The sequence below is a fragment of the Pomacea canaliculata genome, linkage group LG2 (genome assembly GCF_003073045.1).
Source record: "Pomacea canaliculata isolate SZHN2017 linkage group LG2, ASM307304v1, whole genome shotgun sequence".
In the NCBI taxonomy this organism is placed as follows: Eukaryota; Metazoa; Mollusca; class Gastropoda; order Architaenioglossa; family Ampullariidae; genus Pomacea; species Pomacea canaliculata.
Genome location: NC_037591.1, coordinates 30,152,479 through 30,176,670, shown reverse-complemented (window position 1 = coordinate 30,176,670; position 24,192 = coordinate 30,152,479). Strand labels below are relative to the sequence as shown.

The 24,192-nt window shown below is 41.3% G+C and overlaps 1 protein-coding gene across 1 annotated transcript; it reads left to right on the top strand.

Annotated features, from left to right (window-relative positions):
• The first annotated feature begins 1,379 nt into the window (after positions 1-1,379).
• LOC112557544 (sodium- and chloride-dependent neutral and basic amino acid transporter B(0+)-like) lies at positions 1,380-22,306 on the top strand. Its single transcript, XM_025227483.1, is given in 15 exon segments — positions 1,380-1,889; positions 12,880-13,069; positions 13,407-13,666; positions 14,036-14,217; positions 14,455-14,593; positions 15,174-15,252; positions 15,255-15,307; positions 15,666-15,769; positions 16,169-16,293; positions 16,520-16,632; positions 16,860-16,988; positions 17,357-17,456; positions 17,688-17,794; positions 18,895-19,080; positions 19,593-22,306. Coding segments are annotated over 15 exon segments (1,968 nt in total). The 5' UTR covers positions 1,380-1,832; the 3' UTR covers positions 19,737-22,306.
• Positions 22,307-24,192: the final 1,886 nt, after the last annotated feature.

Below are 24,192 nucleotides of genomic sequence, written 5' to 3'. Positions count from 1 at the left end.
AAACAACCTATCACCTGGCACACAAACAGGCCATGACCTGAGGTCGTCTCTCGAGTGCTGTGACCTCGGACATCGAGATAGCAGTTGGTGAACTGGCAACAGGTATGGACACAGTCGGCTTCACCACAATAAGTGTTGTTATTATTGAATCTTCGCATGGACAAGTCTTCTTTGTAACCGACCTCTAATTTTTACTCAAAAGTTTCTGAGGTTTCAGATGTGACTGACACGCTTACTTAGCTTAGTAATGGAGCATTTGGAAAATATTTCTTGTCTGATTGTGTGACATGTCAAGCTGAGAGATAGGTTTGTGTGTTTCTGATTGAGAATGTTTCCGAAGAAGTTTCACACTCTACTTTTATTTTGTTTGTGCATTTTAAGTCGCAGTCAGATAAAGAATTTCTCGAAAATCACAGTGTCGCTTGTAATGGAGCAATGATGTTGCGATGATCGTGACCACCATCCCAAAGTGACTGTAGATGACACAACTCACGGTACTATGAGTCTTCGCGGCTCATCATTCAACACGATAAAGGATTGTAGACTGTCGTGATGTTTGACTCACATCCATAAATAAACTTTGATGTTATTTTTCTACATTTAATAGTGCATGAAATAGAACTTTTCGAAACAACATGTAAACCCTCGGTTTGATAGCGATGCCGAGTTGCAAAAAGGTTAATGCGTGACCCCTCTCCACACACACGAACGCACGGACGCACTTAAGCACGCACACAACATTTTGTTTGTGGACATAGGGATTAAACCTTGCCAAGAGTGTCAACAAACTCTTTCAACATGCTATCTGACTTTCAAGTGCGCATGACTGGAAAAATTAAAGCAAAGCTTAATTGTAAACAACCGCCGGTCCACCTAAAGTACTCAAGGACGCAAACAGGCAGGGTTAACTCTATACAGAAATTCTTTTCTTCATTGGTGACCACAAACCATTCACAGTGCCAGTACTAAGAACACATAATACTGACTAGTTCTTGTACATAATGAACTATTTACCTCGCCAGTCCACCTTTTATATTCCAAAATGACACACTGACACCGGTGTTTGTGTGTGCCGCGATTTTCTTAAAATAGAAACTTTATTCTTTTTGTCAAGTTCCCATAAACAACTCTTTCTGAATGGTGGTTTTCAAAATGCGCATTTACACCTACAATACTCTAGCAAACTGTTCTCTTTCTTTCTTAAAATGGGGATCCTGTTTTACGAGCGAGCTATTCACCCCTGTGACACACAGTTCTAAGAGGATGTTGGAGACTAAGAGAGGTGCGTCAAGCCCAGCCTGCTAGGTTCGTAGTTCAGTTTATTACGTGACTTTTTTCTCTCCTCTCCACCACGCCCACCTTGCAGTGACTACAAACCGGAACACCGGACGGGTGCAGCCTTTCTTCTTTTCCAGGAGAAACAACTCGGTCGTAGGGACGCAACTCGCTGGTTGGGTCACCCGCCCCCTCTATCCTCTTCCACTCCCTTCACGAAGGCAGTCACCTTAATAGCGACAGGTCAGTCCTCAACTGGCAACAGATCCCGCAGCACAACGGTTTTCTCGTTCTCTTCTCGTGAGTGGCCAGCGAGGTGTAGATAGTCCCTCCGCTTGTCAAGCGCTCGACGTGTCGCCACGGACACAGTTTCTTACCAGATGATAGATAGACTCACACCTGTAACATCAGACTTCTCTCTGTTGAAAGTAAACAGCCCACACCTGTCGTGTTGATCAAAGGACGCCATCTACAGGAACAACGGTGTCAACTTATTGTTTTCAGTTTGGTTCTAAACCAAAGCTCAAATACCGCAACAGGGGAGGTGACGTCCAGCCATGGCGTCCCTGTGGTCGAAAAGTTCTTACGACATGAAACCAGTGGCCGAGGTGAACGTAAGTACAAAAGTTTGACTATACGATTGTTAGCATCATTGACAAACTGTTATACGGTTGTCAGTCTCAGTGACAATTGCTATATACTTGTCAGCCTTGATATATCGCAAGTTCAATTAACACTGGCAGTTTCATTTTTGAAGATGAGAAAGGTCTACAGAGTATTTCGAAAACTTATTTTTTTTTGATTCCCTTCCCCCTAAAACCCACCTGGATATTCACTTTACTACCTCTTCTTACAGATATTGCCCTTCTATGCAATACCTTTGTTTCCAAATTAATTTAGCTACTTTTCCACACAAATGAGTTTATGATTCTGCATTATCATATTATATTAATGTTGTGAGTACAAAATAACTCTTTTCGCTTAATTATTCGCTTTTAAATATTCACAAAGGCAAGGGTTTCGAAAGATTTTTTTTTGTCCATGAATATACTGTAGGGCTGTAGATGATAGGCACAAGTGAATAACTTTGCGTGAGAAAGAGGCACGAAAAGAGCGACAGATATTTCATGACAAGATTGATGTGACACCACAACGAGGCAAGCACGAAGAACATTAAAAGAAACTCAAGATTCCTACCGTCCAACGGAACATTTTATGTGTCGTAAGTGCAGTCTTAGAACGTAATAAAGATGACGTTGGTTGTGAGCGACTGTTGGCTGCCGTGCACACTTACACCATCAGCGCCGCGCCGCACGAGCAGACATAAACGTCGTCATAAATGTAAGGCCGACAGACCTTAATGAACTCTTGTGCAACCAGGCTAAGGACCCCACAGAGAAAGCGTTGCTAGAAAGTGAAGTCAATCATTTAACGGGTTTTTGTTCAGAATAAACCCGATTCTCTTCACTAGCTCGTACTTTATATTCTGCTGAACTAAAATAATTTTTAATAAACCCACACTTAGTCCTGCTCTCGTTTATGAGATGCAAGATATCCTTAATAACAAACTCAGAATAGTTGTTTTTCACATATTGGGATGTGTGTGTGTCTTTCCATTGTTCTTCAAAAGAAAAGTGTTACATTCAAAGTGTATTTCCGGATACAGATCAGACCTGTTCTGGCCTTGTTAATAGGATCACATTTTTTCACACTTGGTTATTTGGTTTGATATGTTTTACTTATGCTCCAACAAAGGAGCCTGAGTGAAGCAAAGTGTTTTTATTAGTTCCCTGTTTTACATAAACTCTTTGATGTCCTTCAAATTTCTTTCTTTCTTCTGATTTCAAAAGTGACTGTGTTGGTTTACATCCAGAACACGTTTTTAAAAAAAAAAACGTTTGACTTGATGCCAAATCATGTTTACTTGGCAGTGATAGATGCTGTTTAATCCTTAATCGGTCCTTAATCTGCGATAGTGGGTGAGCCTTTGTTTGTTGGCCCCCTAGTAATCTCTAACCTTCTCCGTCTCCACCAACCCCTAAAATAAATACTTTAAAAATTGAACCAATCGTTAATGAAGACATCAAAGGAAGTCTGCTTCTCAAAACTGACTCCAGGGGTGTGGGGGGAAACCCCATGGGTTAGCTATTATCACAAACATTGCATTTGTTTGCTAAACGAGACGATTTCTTTGAAATCAAAAGAATTAGTGGTGAATCGAATGCTGTAGGGAACAGTTATAACTAGAATTAAGTCATTGAAAAATATGTTCACATTAAGAAACTGTAGATAACAATATTCATGAAACATTACGATTTAGAGTCTTGTGGTGGTCCTGGGAAGCTTTCTACACAGTGGTAAATACTTGCATTTTTCAGTTGTTTTCAATTTTTCCCCATAGGGTATTTATGTACAGTCTTCGTGTCACACTGTTCTTGCAGTGTTATCTTTATATGCCTTCGCAACATGTATACCGTATTGTTTTTTCCGGTTGAGTTGACAGTGAAAAGTCATTAATCTTCATACTTTAAAATGTCATGTCAGCCTCTTTGCACAAATGATGAATGAGGCAGTCTGCATGTGTCAGTGGGTGTGATATTGGAGCGAATGTAAGAAGTATACGGATGTTGACGGCTTTGGAAACACAGGTAAATAATATTATACATAATAAGTATTGACAATGGAGACTTTTAGTAGTGAAAACCTCTAAAGACTCTACAGCATGCACGTTGAGGAACGAAAAGTCGCAGGAAACGCCTTCTCTCATTCATCTTCTCTCACACACACTACACACACACTACACACACACACACACGTGTATCGTTTTCCTGTCGACTTACCACTCACATTCTTGCCCCGTTCCCGTCCGTTAATTTTTATAATTTATGCTAACCCTTGATATATACGAAACGTTCGCACACACACACACACACGCTATCTAAACTATTATTGAATGCCAGTTTAAACCGTTGAGACTATTTTGCCTATTTCATCTAGCAATCTTGGAGACTGAGATAAAGAACATAACATTTAGCACGCTTTCTTAAATATTCAAATTGCTGGAAGAGTACGTAACTATGATTAAGTGCATAATATTTCTCATGTTGACAGCGAAATTTAACATGTGGATTCAATATGCGTACCACTCATTGCGGGAAGAGCATTTTAAGAGCTCAGAGTTCAAAACCCTGCCGCACCTTCTATGTTTTTTTTAAAGTGAATTTATTAACTTTTGTCGTAACGCTCTTCTACCTTTAAGTAGTGTCACCTTACGACTTACCGTGAGCACATGCTCGGGTGCTGAAATAGTAATAGTTTTAGTCAGAAATACATATCGAAAATATATTTTAGTAGTCTTGTTTTCTTGTGTAGAAAGACCTAAACCGGGCATAAATGAAGGTCATCAAGTTCCTTTTCGTCCCTAAAGGATCAGGTAGCGGCGGTTCATGTCTTGAAGCAGGTGTGTGAAGAAAATTATCTGGAAACTCCCGTACGAAGCATGTCCCCTCAGGCATTGACGTCACGTGTGAACACTACTCTGTCAGCATACATCTCATTTTTATGAGACAGCTCCCCTCTACCGGAAAGTAAACAGGGGAGGGCTGCTGGCAGTGAAGACATGTTATGTCTTCCCACATACGAGATTTAAGTCCTTGCCTTGGTGACTGAATCAGTTCTGAGCTTCCGAAACGGAATAAACAAATAAAATAAGTGGAGCGTCACTTTGATGAAATAAAATATTAAAGATACTAAAATACACGAAATAGAAAAGTGAAGAAATGCACCAACTAACTCAAAAGGTTATGGTACAATTGTAAATAAATCTCGACAGACAAACGGCATTGGAACACAGTGGACGGAACGTAGCTATGTACAGAAAGGACGGGAGGGGTGTCATGCAAGTGGCGGGGAGGGGAAGCAGTGAAGAACAATTCACACTTTGCAATATTTCAAGGTTTGCACCTACAACCTTGGCTTGAATGAAGGAATGCAGCAGCTTCCTCCTCTCAAGTTGCAAAGGCCTCTCGTAAAGTCACGTGATAAGAACATGGGTTATGGATGTAGGCAATATGCAGACAACCTTTATAAATACGCTTCAGCTACTGCGGTCATTTCACTAGAAGACGGAGAAAGAGAGAAGAAAAAAGGTTGAGCTTGATTAAAAATTCATGGGTAATTTTATTGCAACAATACATTTAGCATATGTCACAGCTGACGCAAACAATTCAAGAAAACGGGCAGCGACATAAGAAAAACTCAGACTAGGAATAGCAGATATAAACAGGTCATTACGAGGCACATAACACATTAAAAAAATAAAATGGGTCAGAGTAAAAAAAAAACACCACGAAGAAACAAAATTTGCACTTTGTTAAAGCAAACGTGACCTATGTGGCTAACTGGTGAGTTTCTATGTAAATTTGAATAAACATTTCGGTTACCTGTCCCTGCCCTGTAGCTGAATTCCGGGTCTTTTTTTTCCACCCACCACCCCTCTTCCCTCTTCTTATGAAACACCTAGCATGGGAGCACCGGCGCATGCGTCGCACTGTCTGCCGGTCCGATGAGTGGCCAATAAAATTGGGGCGAAACCACACCTGTCTCATGCTCAAGGTGTACAGGTAAAGCCACAGACAGAATTTGATACGTTTTTGTACCTGACACTGGGGCCTGAAAGACTGCATTTGTCTTCATACATAATTATTTAAAAAAAATTCACAAACAACAGAGGGAAAAATTAAGCCCGTTGTGTTGATTGATGTTTGAAGAGTTTTCGCTTCTGAAAAACCGGTGACGTCGAAAGTGCCGTTAGTACTGACGTCATTATAGGCAAGGTGACGTTGACGGCACTTAACTTTTTATTGCCAGGCTCCAAGTGTTGCCACGCCTTACTAGGCAACAGCTGTTTCTTGTTTGCATGTTTTCGTTTATTGCTATTCCACTTATTTTGTCTCTCTTAAGCTACAGACACATAAACGACGTGAGTGCGTTTCTAAAGGAACATAAAACTGTTCTTGAGGCTGTTAAAATTTACTTCTTTCTTTAGCAACAGGGACAAAAGCAATGAACTTTTTTCATTTTTTTGAAATCTGTTTCCTTATATTTTCCAGTAGCTGGATCATACGTTTATATGTTGGCAAATAAACTGGCAAGGGAGAGGATGTGAACTAAGACGTTATAAGAAAGTTAAGATAAAAAAAAAAAAAAATAAAAGAAGCGAGACCAGCAAAGAAACCCCAGTTTTTTTTTTTAAAAAGAAAAGTTTATTTAAACAGAATGCATAGATGGTGGACAGGGCAAGCCATGTATGTCAGTTTAAAACAAACATGAGCAAGGTGTAGCACTTCATATTCACCCAAGTAAACTAACACCGCTTTATCCCCTCACACAATACACAGTTTGGTTTAAGTAAGCAAAAGTGAGTCGGATAACCGGTTACCGAGGTGAGTGCACTCTACTCATGCACAGATGCACGCACCATTTTTGCATAGCGTATAATTTGCTAATTAAAAAAATAAGTTACCACGCGAAGATTTACTTGTGTGTCTTATATGAATCGCAGTGGATGTCTCTACCAATCTGAAATTGTGCTTTTCGAAATATAATTTGTTTTGTGGGAGTTTGAACGGTGAAACCTAGAAAGGCGCCATGATTCAGGAGAAGAAGTTTCTACAGCGTGGAGTATGACAGTCCGCTGGTAATACTCCGCCTCTTACCACTCATTCGGGAAGTAGAGGAAGAAGCCCTTTCAGTCAATCCTGACCTACACGGATGCACTTACAATTCGGGGCATCGCTCCTGTGTCCGGAAAAATGGCGTCTACTAAAGTTGCCGACTAAGCATCTGTGAGGACAACGAGTGAAAAGGATGAGAGTGAAGATATTCCGATGCTGGACGTGAAGGAAAGGACTTGGTGAAATTATACACTCTCTGGAAAAGTTAGGTCGACAGGTGGATGAGCTAACAGGAACAAAGTTTAAAATAAGACAAGAAGATGATTTGTTTAAAAAAAAATCTTAAAGAGACTGGGGCAGAAAAAAATAGTTGAAGCGTATTGTCGAAGAAGCTAAGAGATGCGCGAAGGTAGCACAGAACAAATGTGATGATCTCGACCAATATTCAAGACAAAATTATATTAGGAGTTTTGAGACGCCTGAGGCCGATAGAAAAACACTCCTCCCCTTTTCTTTTCCCTAGAAATCTTTTCCACCGTTTTATAACTTCTGCTTCAGAGGTTAAAAAAAAAAAAAAATTGCGGGGTGTGGATGCCGCTTTATAACTTTGGAAACAAGACGCTTGGGAAGCGACACCCTCGCTTCAAGACTAAGGCTTCAGAACGGGAATAAATACCAAGAAAACCGTTTCAACAGTAAAAGTTTCATTATACTATGCTATTTTTCAGAACTCGTAAATGTGAACCAATTTTTAATTTCATAAATATGCTCGTAAGTAGTATTTCTAAGTACTAAGAAAAAAGTATTTCTATCTCCCCCCTCCATTAGTTTTCACGAATTACTACACAAGTCTCTATCTTGCATTAGTGCTGTCGTGTCGGTATGTTTTGGGGTCATCAGGAGATACACTCACCCGACCCCACTGGGTAAAGAGAGCGCTTGCTGCTCACCGTGTGAGGTCGTTGACATGCGCACTGCTTCACTGTCCGAAATGTACGACTGTCTCATGCATGCCGCTCCACTTGTAAACATGGTTTATGTCTTCGTCTTGTCAAGGCAGTCGCGTTAGGCAACATGACCCAGTCAGGTAAATGAAACCAGTCACAGGTGTGCAGTCTCCATCCTTTCCAGCCTCCCCTCCCTCACCCTCCTACACACATAGCAGCCCATAAAAAAGTTGCTTCAGAAGTATGACTTGAAGAGGAATGTTGACATACTTTATGCTAGCATCATGCTCCGAGATACTTGAGAGTTGACATCCCGTGAAATCAGAAACGTATTCCTACGCACGGATGGCTGGCGAGATTTGTTTCCACATTTACCTTGGCGGCCTTGTTTGTCGTCTGAGTGCAGGTGTTTCACCTCCCTATCTGTGACATGTCTCCGGTACAGGTAGAAACTGCTCCCAGTGACCGTCACCTGTATAAGGATCAAAGGAGTGTATGAGATAGGAGGGAAGAATGCGGAGACGAGTCTTACTAACGCGGAGGAAGAATGCGTTCTGATAATGGGCGTTATAGGTGTGAAACAGAAATACGAACAAAAGGAAAATCACTCACTGCCTCTCCCTCGTTTGTCTTTTTTTAAAATAGAAAAACATGGGACAAACATGCGCAAAACATGAAAATCTAGCTCTTTTTCTGTTCGATTTGTGTATGTAAACGGATGTGTACCCTGTCGTAATTCGCTGGTTGGTTTTCTGACTTCCTCCGTCACTCCCAATGTCACGAACTCACAAACACAGCAATATTTTCATCATCACATGGTATGTTCTACAAACCTTTGAAAAAGAAGACCTGATGACGAAGTATACCTGCGGACCACCGGGCTCTAGTGACATCAGGTTGCCCAGTGTCACGGACCAGGATCTCATTATACGTGGATGGAGGGTCCTCCTGCTTGATTGGTGGCTAGTAGGGGGAACACGCGACATCAAGGCATCCCACACGCTTGCACTGGAATTAACATCTGCAGCTAACATCATTTAAAAAAAAAACTAAAAAAAAAATTTAAGTAATTGCGATTTAAGGGATGCATGGCAAGAGGTCAGCGAGTACGACGTCGGTAAAGAGAAAGAACCGTTTGTTTTGAGTGGCTGTTTGTCCTCTAGTACATCCGGGAACGTTGACCGCGAGGTGACCCAAGAGAGAAGAACAAACACGTTTCCAAAGGTACACGAGATAAAATTTGAGGACGCGCACTATTTATTTTGTTAACCCAGATAAAAGAGTGAACAAGAGAGAAAGGAAGGCAGAGAGAGAGAATGAACTCTGACTTATGATCATCCCTCACTGTCCACTTTAGCGGAAGTAAGAGATTATCCTAATCTCAAAACAAAGTCTACAGACAGGATTACACAAAAAAACCAACCACAAAACAAAACCAAAACAAACAACAACGACAAAAAGTAGAAAAACAAAATGACGCAAAAACTAAAAGGAAGTACAAGCCCACAAGGGGGAGAGAGAGAAGGAAATGACTTTCTGTGGATTTGTCTTATCTGTTACAAACAAGGCAAGAATGACAAAAACAAATTCAGAAAATTCTTTCAGTCAGTTTGATTGTTTGGCAGTTGGTTCTTATCGCCAACAATGTTTTCGAGTCGCTTATCTGGTTTATTGTCTTCCGTGTTGTGAGTCGTTCTCACATACCTTTGACCTGTTTAAACCATCATTTGTGCGTGCGTTGGTGTGTGTGCTGCTATTATTCTCGTTCCGTTGTTGTAATTGATGTTCTTCCTTTTATCTGCATTCCTGGTGTCTGCGGCATGTTGACCTACCTGTCTCTTCCTACCTGTCAACCCTCCTGTCGCCGACCTTTCTCTGCCTCGCTCCCTAAAGCCAGACCCCATCCATCCTCCGCCTCTTTCGCTTGTTACACCCCCGACAGTCATTCCAATTAACGTGTCCCTGTTCTTCTCCCCATTGTGTACACGCTAACCCTGACTTTGTAGAGATGAGTGTATGTAGTCAGCCAAGTGACACACACCCACGAGAGGATTGTATATAGTAGATTATTCACGTCTTTATGTTGGCAGACCATTCTCTCTTTATAATTTTTTACGATTTATTTTCTTGTAACGGTGGTACAGGACTTCTTGCGCTAAATTTAGACCATCTCCAGGATGCGCATCCTCCTGTGACTACTACAGGCCAGTATGAGGGTGCAGCAGGTGATCACTAATCAAGACTAACAAACATGGTATTTGATCCTGTTTGTTACCGTTGCAGGGTCGTGACAGACTAAAGAAATGTTTCATCTCGCAGCACGCGCGAGGGAAGGGAGGGGATTGGGTCAGCGCCCTCCGTGGGTAGCGAGTCACACAGCGGATGGACAGCCACAGTCCGGGTGTGACGCAAGACCCACGAAATAATCTCCGCCATTTCTTGAGGCGGAGGAAGGTCACACCGCACCCGGAAGTGACAGAGCTATGCTACAAAGTGACACTCAGGATGCTGAGCCTGTCTTGTCTGTGTCATCGCCCTCACCATCCCGACCCTACTTCAGCCATCATCAGTGCAAACATGTCTCCGGTTGGCAAATGTCAGTCCCGGGGTCTGTTCTTGTGAGCCACGCACATACCCAGAGAAGGTCGGGATGTGCAAATGTTTAGCCACATCTTATAGTCACTCACGATGGTCTCCCTTGGACCTATTGGCTGATCTTTTGAGCTCTTTCGTGAATAGGAGCGCCCCTAGCTCATGATAGAAAGAGGCTTTGCTGTAGGGACGGGACAGTTTCTTTGAACGAAGGTCTGTTAGTGTTTCCCACTAGGTGGTTCAAATAGTACAGACACGAAGGCCGGTATAAAAGCAACGTCATGTCCGGCCAACAGGAAAGCACCAACGCGCATGCGCATTAGTTTTTAGCTCTGTTGTCTTTGTGTCAGGCTTGGTAAGCTATCACAGCATACTAGTAGAAGCGAGTAAAACATTAATATAATAACATCAATAAACAGAGCTGCTTTTTGCGAGTTTATGCCCACAAAAAGAAATCAGAACAGAAGAAATATGAAATGTACTGTCCTACATCTTGATTGCCCTCCCCTTCTCAGGTGAGAAATGTTTTACGCGCAAGCGTTGTAGGGAAGTTATTTTTCAAACCTGACCTTACTCCAGCTGCACGAATGGCTGAAAATTTTACCTTGTCAACAATAAAGGGGCAGACAAACAGAAATCCTTCTTACTTGCTGTGACTCATGCTAGAATAATTTTCTATGTGCGGGTGAGCAGTCACCGAGAGAGAGGAACTCAAAGCGCACTCTTCTCTCACAGCATGACTTTAAGAGCGAAACTATAAAATGCAAAGGTGACTGTAAAACATTCTAGACCCTTTTACGAGCAGGACGTACGTGGCTGGAGACAGTTAAAAGGAGACCACTCAAGCATAGCCTTCCTGAGTTCTGTTGGTCTAGCCAAAAAAAAAAAAAAAGCAAAACAAATTTTGTGTTTGAACATAAACAGAAGCCATCTTCACACGGCTGTCTCGTCTTTTGTTTCGCAGTATATCGCATTTTAACCACGTAATGCACCTGATACATGGTCCATTCCTCAGAGACAGACAGAGAGAGACAGAGAGAGAGATGACTGAGTTCTTTTCGGATGTCCTGAGGTCCCGGTTTTTGTTGTAACGACAAAGATGTGACTGGTATTATGTCTTTATGTAGATCACTCTTCCCCACGTGTTACGTCAAGGATGTCACTGGGTTAACCTCTTCGTTGCTGGTTTTCAAAATTTTTTTGCATTGCCACAAGGGCAAGAGAGGCAAGATTCACACAAAAACCCACAAGTGGAGACACGAGTGAGCGCGCAAATATATTCAAGGAGAACACCAATGCAGGACGTGCTGCAGCAAGTATTTATGTCTATCTGAGTGTGTGCACAGGGGTGTCCTTTGGCAAATACAGAACATGTACAGCTTTCTCACACACACACCACACAGATGGTGTAATGCTGTGCCAGCTGCAGCTTGAGAAGTGGGGTGACTGTGATACATGTTTCTTGTGTGCTCAGAATGTAAAAGTCAGAAGGTGTCTATATAACTGCACATGCGCACACACACTAAACATATCTTGGAATGCAACATGAGATATACATATATCCGTGCACTCCATGTACATAATCTTCACAGGCCGACAAACATTATTAGTCAGGTTTACAGCTTTACATGGACTTTCATGATGCTGGTCTTCATTACTAGCGGTGTTCTCGACTTGTCATTGCAGGATGTCATTAGGAATATAAGCTGTCACTGTTACTGAAGTCACCCGAGTATAGCTGATTTACGCCAAAGTGACACTCGGACATTCCCGTAAAATATTGAAAATTTTGAGGTGTGTTCAGCATTCAGGAGTCAGACAGGGGTATCCAGATAATGGGACACTATAGTTTAAAAATCGAAAATCCCAGCAACAAGGCAACACTGACCAAGCCTTGGGAATTCACAGGGAATATTCATGCCTGAAACTTGAGCCAGGCTTGGACCAATATTGCATAACTTATGGATTGCTCTTTTACTATAACTCTGTAAAAAATAAAATAAAAACATGACATACACTTTGAACTAGACTTGGATCAGTATTGCACGATGTCAGAGACCTTTCTTTTCCAGCTGTCTGTAAAAAAACACACACACACGCACGCGAAAAATGGAGGCTCAAACTGAAAACAGGGCCAAAATTAGACCAGTTTTGTATGATTTTTGGAGTGCTTGTTTCTAGCGCCCTGGAGAGAACCTCTGTTCTTCAAAAATACATAAGAAAAGAAAGACATCCCCCCCCCCCCGAAAAAAAAAAACGAAAGGAAAAAAGGAAACAAACGAACCCGAGTGTTTTTCCCTCAAGAAGAGAAGCTACTTGAAACTCACGAAGCCTGAAAGGTCAATCTCCTGTACCCGTGTGATTGAGAGTTCGTTCTGTGTGTTCTGCAGGGCTCCACGGTTCATCAGACTGAACAGGCGCAAGGTCAGCAAGATCGCGATGACGAACGAACAGAGGAAGACGGCTCCGAAAGAGGTCAATGGGGTCACAAGGCAGAGTTCATTCTGTCCTGCATCGGCTTGTCTGTTGGCCTGGGCAACGTGTGGAGATTTCCTTACCTGGCTTATGCCAATGGTGGAGGTATGATGATATGGCTGTCTTTGGAAACGTTAAGGAACACCTACATTAGAATTTAACAAAGTTAACATATTTAACATCCAGGTGTATATATATACCGTGTGTGTGTGAACAAATGTTTATAAAACTATTTTAAGGTATTTGATTAATTTTTGAGGCAGTTGTTTAAGGGAATATCATAGCTACATCATTGTGTTTTGTGTTAATATTACATTTGATATCGGGACCAAATATTCTAAATAAACTTACATAGAAATCTCAATTTTATTTAACGGCTTAAAATATAATCCAGTTAATTTTGCTGTTCTTCGAGGTAAACATTTGCTTGAATTTCTTGCAGCTGCCTTCCTCATCGCCTACCTGATCCTGCAGCTGCTGGTGGGCAAGCCCCTGTACTTCATGGAGCTTGTCATGGGCCAGTTCTCTGCCAAAGGACCCACCAAGGTGTGGGAGATGAACCCTGCGGCAAAAGGGATAGGAATCTCCATGTGCATGATATCCCTGATTGTGGCCATCTACTACAACATCATCATGGCCTATACTCTCTACTTCTTCTTCTCCTCTATGCAGACCACCTTACCATGGACCGAATGCAAGCCCGTGAGTATGATGTCTCTCATGGAGCGATCGTTGTAAAGCAGAAGTAAAGTTATATCAGGGTTAGTCCTCTGACCGGAAGGCTGTAGGGTCCTCAAATTTGAAACAAGCGCAGACCCAGGAAGTCGGCTGATACTTTAGAGGTTCCCATAGGGTCATGAATATTGTCCTCATCTTTTGCTACGGTAAGCTGTTGGTATTGTCACTCGGACTGTATGTATTGTAGTTAGGATGTCTTTACTATTACTTACTTTAATTGTCTATTATTTACAAGGACTGTAGGTATTATTCTTAAGAGCGAGATTACCCAAACATATTCTCGTAGCTGGTTTTTTTCTGTAATTCGTTTCAATGCACACTTCTGGTGGGCAGGAGTGGGGCGACTGCATCGCCAAGCGCACAGGACCGCCGCCTCTCCCGTGCACAGTCAACACCACCTACATGATGGAACTGGGCAGGTGTGAGTGTGTGGGCAACGACACCATCGACGACCCACTAATGTTAGGCTTCAACTGCACCCACAAACAGAAGACAGCTACCGAGCTCTACTTCTAGTGAGTCCTTCATTGATACCATGCTGATACTACAAGCTGCCAGAACGAATTGAAGAACGCACGCGTGCACACACACACACTTGTTCTTACATGGATACGCACTCACATGTTGAAACTTCTGCAGCGAATTTAAAGGCTTTTATACAACGATGCACTTTACTATTCTTTTATTCCATTAAGAGACAGCGAGAAAGTATGATTGTTAAAGAAGGTAGCAATTCATATTTATTGTTGCAGTAAAGAAGTGATACAAGTATCTCCAGGTATCTACCCTGATGAGATGGGGGCACCTCTGTGGAAGCTGACACTTTGTCTCCTGCTGTCGTGGATAGTCGTAGTGCTGTGCCTCATTAAGGGTATCAAGTCCTCAGGAAAGGTAGGGTTTGTTTCCTGAAAAATTCGCATCTTGTATATACAGTATCGTGGAGTGGTCATTAATATTTTGATTAAAAAGGTGAATTGTAAATAAAACTAATTTTTTCAACTGCTTCAATAAAGAGGTATGTCTGCATACATGCTTTCGCACTCAACAAATTGTTTAAACGATAGTTTGAATAAAAGTTTTCAAAAAAAAAAAAAAAAAATAAAGCTGTTGGCCCAGTTATTTGATGGAGGGGACACAAATAGTAACAGACGCAAAGAGAGCTGGGAAACGTTTTTGAGACTTGTAAAGCGCACTGATACCATAAAAACAGTTTTAAGTGCTGGAGAATGTTCGAAAGATATTTCAAAGAGAAACTAGTTTTAAATAGTCGCTTGAAACCGCTTAAAGAGTCAACCGGGTGAAGCGGCAAGGGGATAGTGTTTCAAGCAGAAAGACTTTGTATGCAAACTCTCGTTGGCCAGCAGATCAGCTGCTGAATGAAATATGATGGATGGAGTCTTGATTATAGGAATAAAGTAAAACGATAACTACTGAGGATTTTGAACAATCTGGATTTGCTTCTACATGGCAGGTGGTTTACTTTACGGCGACCTTTCCATACGTGGTACTGCTGATCCTCCTGGTGCGGGGGGCTCTGCTGGACGGTGCCATCGAGGTGTGAAGTTCTTCATCATCCCCACGTGGGAGTCCTTATTAGAGGTCAAGGTAAGCCTCTCTCCACCGCTTCTTCCTCTCCATACTATTATGTCTACAAAAACAGGTACTTTTAATTAAAATAAGCATCTACAATCCAAACCATCACTGAGATTAAATATTCAAACCCAATCCAGTAGACCAAAACAAATAAGTAGACATATAAATTATTCATAAATAAACAAATTGACAAAGATACGTCGATACCTAAAGAAAGAAGAAATTAATAACTGGACAAACATTCAAATAAATACCAAGAACAAGATGGGGGAGAATGCATTTACAGGATGACAGGACGGTCAAGAGTCTTTTTGTTGGACTAAATGAGAAACTGATTGACTGATTGATCAACTGGTTTCCTCCTCGGCAGGTGTGGGTGGCAGCGGCTGGTCAGATGTTCTTCTCTCTCAGTGTTTCGTTCGGGGGGATCATCATGTTCGGCAGCTACAACAAGTTCAACAACAACGTCCACGGGTATGAATTTCGACTTTCTGTTTCACATCTACTTTACCTTGCTCCTCATTCCCTTTATTAGTGAGACAATGGTATGTCCTTGCTCACTCGCTGGTCACCAGTGCAGTGGGAAGCGTGAGTTACTTGGTTCAGATCTCGCCTCAGGAAATGCTCTCTCGACCATGAATCTGTATCCTCTGGATGGTGCGCAGACGATTTTTTTGATTAACTCCTCGAACGAGGCTATCGACAGAACAACTTCCGGTTTAACTAATGGCGACAATGACTATGTCAGAAGAGTCTGCGAAAGAAACAACAATAGTGAGGAGTTGCTTTATACCGAGTGTGAAAGGATGACAAGTGTATAGGAACTTGTCGCGAGTGACTAACGCTAATCACAAACACACACGTGGATTTCAGGGACGCCTTGTTGATCAGCGCGATGGACCTCGTCACAAGTGTCATCGCGGGCTTTGTCGTCTTCACCACCTTCGGCGGTATGGCCACGACCATCGGCACCACTGTAGACAAGGTGGCTAAGGCAGGTGAGATGAGCACACACAATCTCTACCAATTTTTCGACTGGCGTTACCTAAATGTTTTTAAATTAATTTTATTTACTAATTCGAAGCACACAACGTCTAGATTTATGCAACTGAGGAAAAGGTTAACAAACATGTCACATTCTTAACGATTCTAAAGAATTCAAGAAAATGAGTGCCTTGAATGTGACAGTTCTCTTTATTGTCCCCTTCCAACGCTGATCCGCAGGATATGGTCTGGCTTTTGTGGCATACCCAGAGGCTCTGTCCAACCTACCCGTTCCACAACTGTGGTCCGTCATCTTCTTCTTCATGTTGTTCACGCTGGGGCTGGACAGCGAGGTGAGAACAAAGAAATACAGTTCGTTTCTAATATCAGCAGAACTGGATATATATATATATTGCTGTGCATCATCACCAGTCCAATTTAACTTGATTGTCTTAAGGCGGGAAAGATACTCGGTACCAAGCAGCAAGGGTCTTTACCCTCAGAAACCTCGCCGTCTTGTGGATGCAGACATAATTCTTTATCACCACGAGAGTTTGACCGCCTGTTGCCTCCTTTTCAGTTCGGAATGATGGAGACCATCCTGACGTGCCTGCATGACGAGTTCCCCAAGTTGAGGAAGTGGAAGAGCCAACTGGTCATAGGACTCAGCATCGCCTGCTACCTCATGGCCTTGCCCTGCACGTGCCCGGTGAGTGACGTCAGTCTGCGACTTTGTACTGTGACTCTGGATAGTGTCGTCTGCAAATAACGTCACAGACAGGCAGACAGACAGGTGTCAATGTGCCGAAGAAGAGAAAATACAATCGTATTTCATATTCATCATTAAAAAAATAGGAATATTAAATAAGACTTGGAAATTAAACGTCACATAATAATAATATAAATAAATAATAATAAACAACTTCAAAGACGGGGCTTATATATATATATTTTTCTATTTCTGGTTTTAAGTACAGCGTTTGTAGCGTTTGTAGTGCTGGTACTAGTGATGATGAGGATGAGGACGATAGTGACAATGATAGAGTCGGTGATGTTGACTGCCGTGGTCTCTTGCAGGGCGGCGACTACGTCGTGACGTTGATGGACCACTACGGCGCCGACTTCGCGGTGCTCTTCCTGTCTTGCTTTGAAGTCATTTCTGTCATGTGGGTGTACGGTAAGTAGTGCAGACCCTCAGTTTGTACACGTCTTCATGTCAGTCCAAGACCCAAGCATTTTCCGATGCTGGTGGTGATGGTGATATTTATGTATCACGACAACAGCAATGATGATGACGTTGGTTGCATTGTAAAGAATAGCGACGATAACAGTGTTTGGTATCAACACCACGTTTGTCTATCACATTTTGAGACGAATGACGAGCTTTTGTTTATTGTGCTGCCGACAGGTGTCATGCGGTTCTTGAGAGACGTGGAGTACATGTTGGGACACCGTCCTCACCTGTGGCCCTACTGGGTCTTCTGCTGGGTTTTCGCCGCTCCGGTGATCATTGCGGTGAGTCTCTCCTTACGCCATCTACAGATGCTGCTACGAAGTCCCTACAGGCCCTGAAAAAATATTAAAAGGGCTCAAGCTTTAGTTTGTAATAATCCCTACGTTATAGCCAAATGAGACATCTCGAAAATAGTTAATATCGACGCTCCACATGTTTTGCGGGTTGGGAGGAATAAAATGTTTTGTGTGTAGACCAGGTACTATGGTATCCTGCGTGTCACAGGGCAGGCACTCTAGTGTTTGTCTTCACTGCGCCCTGAATGTAAACACGATAAGGAGTCCCATTGCCTAGTTTAGTATGGCGATGCAAACAGAAAGTGGAAGCTCGACCCTCTCCTTCAGTTACCTTTACCATCCCGGGTAAATAAGGACCTGGCCATTTGTGCTGGGTAGAGGGAGTTTTCCAGCCTTCTGCTCACAGTAGATCTCGCTTTCCCTTCAGGTTAAGAAAGTAAATGTACAGAAATTGCACAGATCTTCCCATACCATAGCTTGAATGACTAATGATCTGTAAACAATCAAGTGGCTCACTGTGTTTAGGGTACGCCATGCTCATCAACCTTGACCCTCTGTGGATGTGAACTCGAATTCCGAGCAAGGCGTTGTGGGAGTGGGGTTGGGTGAGGGGATGGGGGGAACATAAATCTGGCTAGGGGCAGTTTAGGGCAAAAAAGTCCCCTCCCCCACAACCAAACCCCTCCTCAACCTGTCAAGAAAAGGGAACCCGATTTATCAAAGGACGACTGGGAAGACGCTGGGCTCCTTCCTTCTTAAGCCAGGTCCATGACCCGGTGACTTACTTGCAGTTAAACGCCCCTGGCAGCTAGTACATTATGGTATCTGGGACACAAGTGTAGGCCATTAGCACGGCTGAACAGGTCAAACAAGTGAAGAAATCTCAAGCCATCAGACATTACATTCTGCTACCCATCTGCTGGCGTCCAAGAATCTAACAAAAAAGGAAACAAAAACCTGACAAAATATTGCTGTGTTGTTGTGCATATTTTGCAACCCTTTCTTTTCTTCAGATTCTATCCTCACTTAAACGTGTTTTATTTACTCACATCTTAAATAATATCTCCGTTGTTTTCGTCTTGCAGCTCTTGTTTAGCTACCGGATGGCCACCTACGACCCCCCACATATAGACCCCAACACGCCCTTTCCGGACTTCGCTCAAGCCATCGGTTGGGTGCTGCTGTCAGTTGTACTGTGTCCTATACCGCTGTGGTTCGCCTACCATGCTATCAAAACATTTATGAACAACAAACATCTAAGTCAGTCTGAGGTATGTTTTAATAATAAAAAAAATTGGCATTTCAGTGAGTCAGGACTGAGTCAATGAGGATGTGCTCATTTAATATCAGTGCACTCGTTATTTCCATCTTTCTTTGACCCTCTCACTCCCTTACCTTTGAGCACAGCCTCCTAGTTCATTAGCTTGATTGGTCACTCACGGCACTCACACACCACGGCGTGAGTTCATTATTCATGCATTCTTGAATGTGTGAACGTGAATTGTATATGGACATGTAGATGAATGTTTTTAGGTACATTTATTTGTATTTGTGTAGATGGAAAGATGGCCATACGATATATACCTGTTTTTCTCTATATATCTATCTGATTTTTAAATAATAATAAGCAAGCCTTAAGTTCATTATGGTCAGGGGCATTTATTTATATGTGCACAACGAGAAAAGGTTGGTTTTATAGTTTAGTTTTGGTTTGAAAGCATCTACTTATCTTTGCATTAATTGTTCTGATAAATTGATTTTCTTCACAATTATTTTATTTCAGATAATTAGAAAGATATTCGCACCAACTGACAAATGGATACCTGCCGATGGTAACAAAGACTATTACCTGTCGCCATCAGATTATCCTATGGATAACAAGTTTGGTATAGACAATCCAGCCGCCTCCTACGATGACAAGCCATGACCTTTAGGAAGCTGTGATGCGCCATCTTGTAAATTTACTTTGGAGAAATGACTGTTAGAAATCGACAAAGGATTTATGAAACTTCTTACTTCACTTGTTTGATCACAAATGTGTCAATGATAGTCTTGTGATTCAAAACTTTCCTTCAAAACTGGTCTTGTGAGAATCTGCGAACAATATTTTTTGAGACTTCTGAAAAAGATTGTGGAAGGACATAACCAGATGCTGCTCTAATTAAGCTTACATTCTTTTTTTGCTGTTTAGGATGCTCGAATGGCTAGAGGTGATGGACTTTGTGCCTGCTATTCTGACCAGAGTGTAAAAGAGTGTAAATTTTAGTGGTGCAGAATATCTTTTTGTAACAAGCACAGTTATTGTGATTTTCCAATCTTTTGTTGGCAAGTGGACTGATACGCATTGCCTAAGTTCAAAGGTTTCAATGGTACAGCTGTTGCAAGATATTTTTTAAGGACATTTGTATCAAAACACAATGTTTGGATGTCAAGTCTGTGGCCGGAACAAACTGCTTCTGTTCCTGAAGGAAAGTCAGGGTTGTACAGTATCGTCGCTTCAACGAGAGCTTACCAGCAGCAATGGCTGCGACAGTGTTTGTGGAGATGGAGAAATATATTTCCATGGAGACCTCAACGAATGCACAAATATGCATCTAAACAGGAAAGGGTGGCAACGCTCGCAAAGTTTATTGTCAGAGAATCAGAGTCGTTGATTTGAGACTCGTTAACAATGTGTATCTAATTATAAATACTTATTTAATTTTTTTTAAATGACATAAGAAAATTGTAATGGCTAAAGTAGCCTGCTAAATATTAATTTGCATAATTGACTAGTCACAGAAATATATCACTACAAAAGCAATGTTAAATCATTCCTTACAACCTTGCTGCTTCACTTTACAACTCACGTTCACATTTTAGGGGGAAATCGCTCAGGATATATCAAGCAAGCAGAATAATATTTTTTAATATAATCTGATGAATTTCTTTAGAGAACTTTTAAATTGATTCACGATTCGTCATTTTTATTAATTGGTCAATTTTGGTTGCAGAAAACTGTTTTTTTTTAAATCAAGAATGAACGGGGTCAGAACAAATATGACCAAGTTTTACTCGGCACCAAAGAAATGGAAACTGAACTTTTATTGTAGTGTGGAGATCGACTGTGACACTTTTATTACAAGAGAACACAGTAGCCAGAGAAAAAAAATACTTTCTCCGTCTTTTCTTAGGTTGGGCAGCTTGTGACTGCATGATCACGTGGTCTATCCGCCTCAGTGTGCAAATGTGATGGTCTTTAATTATGAACATGGTTTTTTAGGATGGGCCAAACCTACAAATAAAACCAAAACAAATGTCGTCGGTACAAAACAGTTGAAGATCCGGGATTTTGCTCGCTTAACATATGACAAAGAACTGTTATAGTTACCTTTGTAGATGTGGGTTCTCCCAGAGATTCAGTACACCTACCTCTTTAAATTTCAGTTAGTCGGTCTGTAACTGCCAGATTTTTACCATCAAAATAATTTTTAAACAAGCATCATAGGAGTCCTTTTTATATCAGTTTATCATTTGCCATACTAACATGTTTTACATGAAATTACTTACATGTTTTCTGATTTGTGTGCACCGTGGCAAAGGCCAAGGGAATGTTTTAAAACATTAATACTTAAATGGTATGGTAAAAAAAAATGTCATAAACACAGTACCTCGTACATCGCCATTCAAACTCTTTACAAATATAGACACAACAAAGATACTTTTCTGTAAACACGAGCTAAATCACTAACAATAAATGACTGTACATTTATTCTGCACAATCCACAGCAATATGAGTCTATAGGCCATTTTTGTAGGCTTTTAAGCTCATTTAACCAGAATGTCTTTCTAATGGAATGTTTTTGTATATTATCATCACATCATCTCTATCATCCATACTGACAACTTCTTATCACTACTGTTATTGTTGCACATGTCCGTTTATGTCGTTCTGACTGGATGTCTCAAACCTGAACATTGTCACAGATGAGAAATAATAATAGTTTGACTTACAGTGTACCTGATGATCATCTTTGAGAAAAGTAAGTGAAAAATAGACATAGAAGGGATCATTAGTGATTCTCAAAACAATAAAATGCAAATTAATATCGCTTATGTGTAGAAACGGACACACATGTTTAAATGTGATTAAAAGTAAAATAAAACATAATTTAGAGTCAAATAGGGTTGTATCGGGAATTTTCAGCCACCAAGGTGGTAGTTGTGGGAATGATGATATTAATATCATACCAAAAAGCTGGGAGGGGTGAAGTAAATTTTGAAACTAAGTTTCTGCTTTTTTGATAACCTTTTGTTGGTTCTTAAACCAGACTTTTTCAATCCAGGTAACTTCACACACCTCATCTTGCTCGACTTTCTATCACTTTAAGACTCCATCTTAGAATAACGATCTTACATCAAAATGATGGTTGTATTCATGTATTGATTTATTTTTGCATTTTATTATATTTTGTACGTAATACCGAAAAAAATTTTTTAAAAACTCTTTGTAAAAAATTTGAACAATATGCGAATCTCTGTTGTATGTAATATGTAGTATTTGTGTGTGAATGCTGAAGTAGAATTAGAAGATTTAGAGTCTATGTGTTCATAAGAATTCATGCATGCATTACTTGAATAAACACGTAAGCAAACACACTTAATCAGTCGTGCAAACAAACAAAAGAAAAAACAAAACAAAACAAAAAACAACAACAGAAAAACAAAACAAAAACAGAACCCCTGTAGCAATTTCTGGCAGGAGAGGTAGACAGTCCTTGATGACTATTGCTGACACAAAAGTAACGCCCACGCAGGTAAGTATTTTCTACACCTGAGTAGTGTTAGCGGGGAAAAAAACTGTCTGCATGGACATCTACCCCTGTCTATCTAGATTTTAGGGCTATGAATTGTAGAAAAATCGGACCAAACCCTCATTAGTGATGATTCGATTTAGTTCCTGTGCACAGAGCTGGTGTTTCAGTCGCCGTGAATGGTCCAGACTTCGAGGACGTGGAGCCAGATGAACCACTCACAGTAATGACCAGTATTCTGTAGCCCTTGATTTGTTTAACTTACATAAGTCAGACAACCCCTAAGACATATCAACAAATGTTTGTAAGTGTATGTGAGCGTGGATTATCACTCGCCAATTTGTAGGAGTGTGCGTTATCGCTGGCGGGGAAATGGGAGGATTGCATCTTATGTCTGTATTGTGTGTTTGTGTGTGTGCGCGCGCGGACGCTATCTCGGCGAACCATAACATGTGTTTTTTTTTCGGTTACTGAAAAGTGTTCCCGTCAGCACGTCAATACTCTCATAAAATGTGGAGTTAATACACTCAGTGAATCCTCATTACAGAGAGAGGATAGGCACAGAGGAGAGACTTTGCATTTGAAAGCGAATGAACTTTTATGAGTCTTTTGCTGTGTACCCACGCAACCTTTTTCACAGAGTGCAAAGCGCCAGGATCCACCATGCTTGACTGCACTTGCGTTGATCCATTAAAAAAAAAACACACACACACACCCCGAATGAGTCACTCAGAGGAGCAGATTTGAGGAAGGAGGGAGTGGGGTAGCAGTAGGCGAGGTCGGAGGGATTCTGTTTTCACGAATACAAAACTTGGATCAAGGCCAGCTCACGTGACGTCTCGCTTCAATTACATGCAGTAACAGAGTTCGTGGGCCTCACACCAAACACCTGACAACAACAGTGTGTTGACAGTGTGATGTGTCTTCTGAGCTTCCGACAATGACTGGGCGATGAATGTCGTCTAGGATTTTAAACAGACGGTGCATATCGATGTGCTTGTTTCCGTTTTGTATGTAAACATTTCACACGATACCTCTTTATTTTTTAATCTTGTGACAAAAAACACCCGGGTACATTGCAGAAACGCCCAGGATGCAGATCTCTGCAGGACTGCTTGCAGACCAACATTCCACGTTATCTTCTAAACAAAATTCGAGAACAAAATAAATTCGTTTCCGGTTTAACCATCAACCTCAAGAACGAACTCTGGTGTTGACAGAGGTACAAAAGTTCAAGTTTTATGATCTTTTGAGCTTTCAGTTTATAAGCTGTAAGTCGTGCGAAGTGGTCGAGGACAGTTTCCAAAAAAGAAAAGAAAGAAAGAAAGACAGAAAAAGTTACAAGTTTATTGCAAGTCTATTGTTGACTTTAAAAATGTTATCGCTGTTCCGGATATTAAAATGTTACTCGGTTGGCCGAGACAATTTCGCGAGAAGCTAAAAGTTGGTCTCGGCAAACAGAAAGCATTCTAGAGATATATGTCCATGAAAATATTTAGGGGCAGTACAGACCTATCCGCACGCCCACCATGAAAACCCACAGACTATATTTGTACCAGTACAAAAATCCTCATCACTTTCAGATCATTA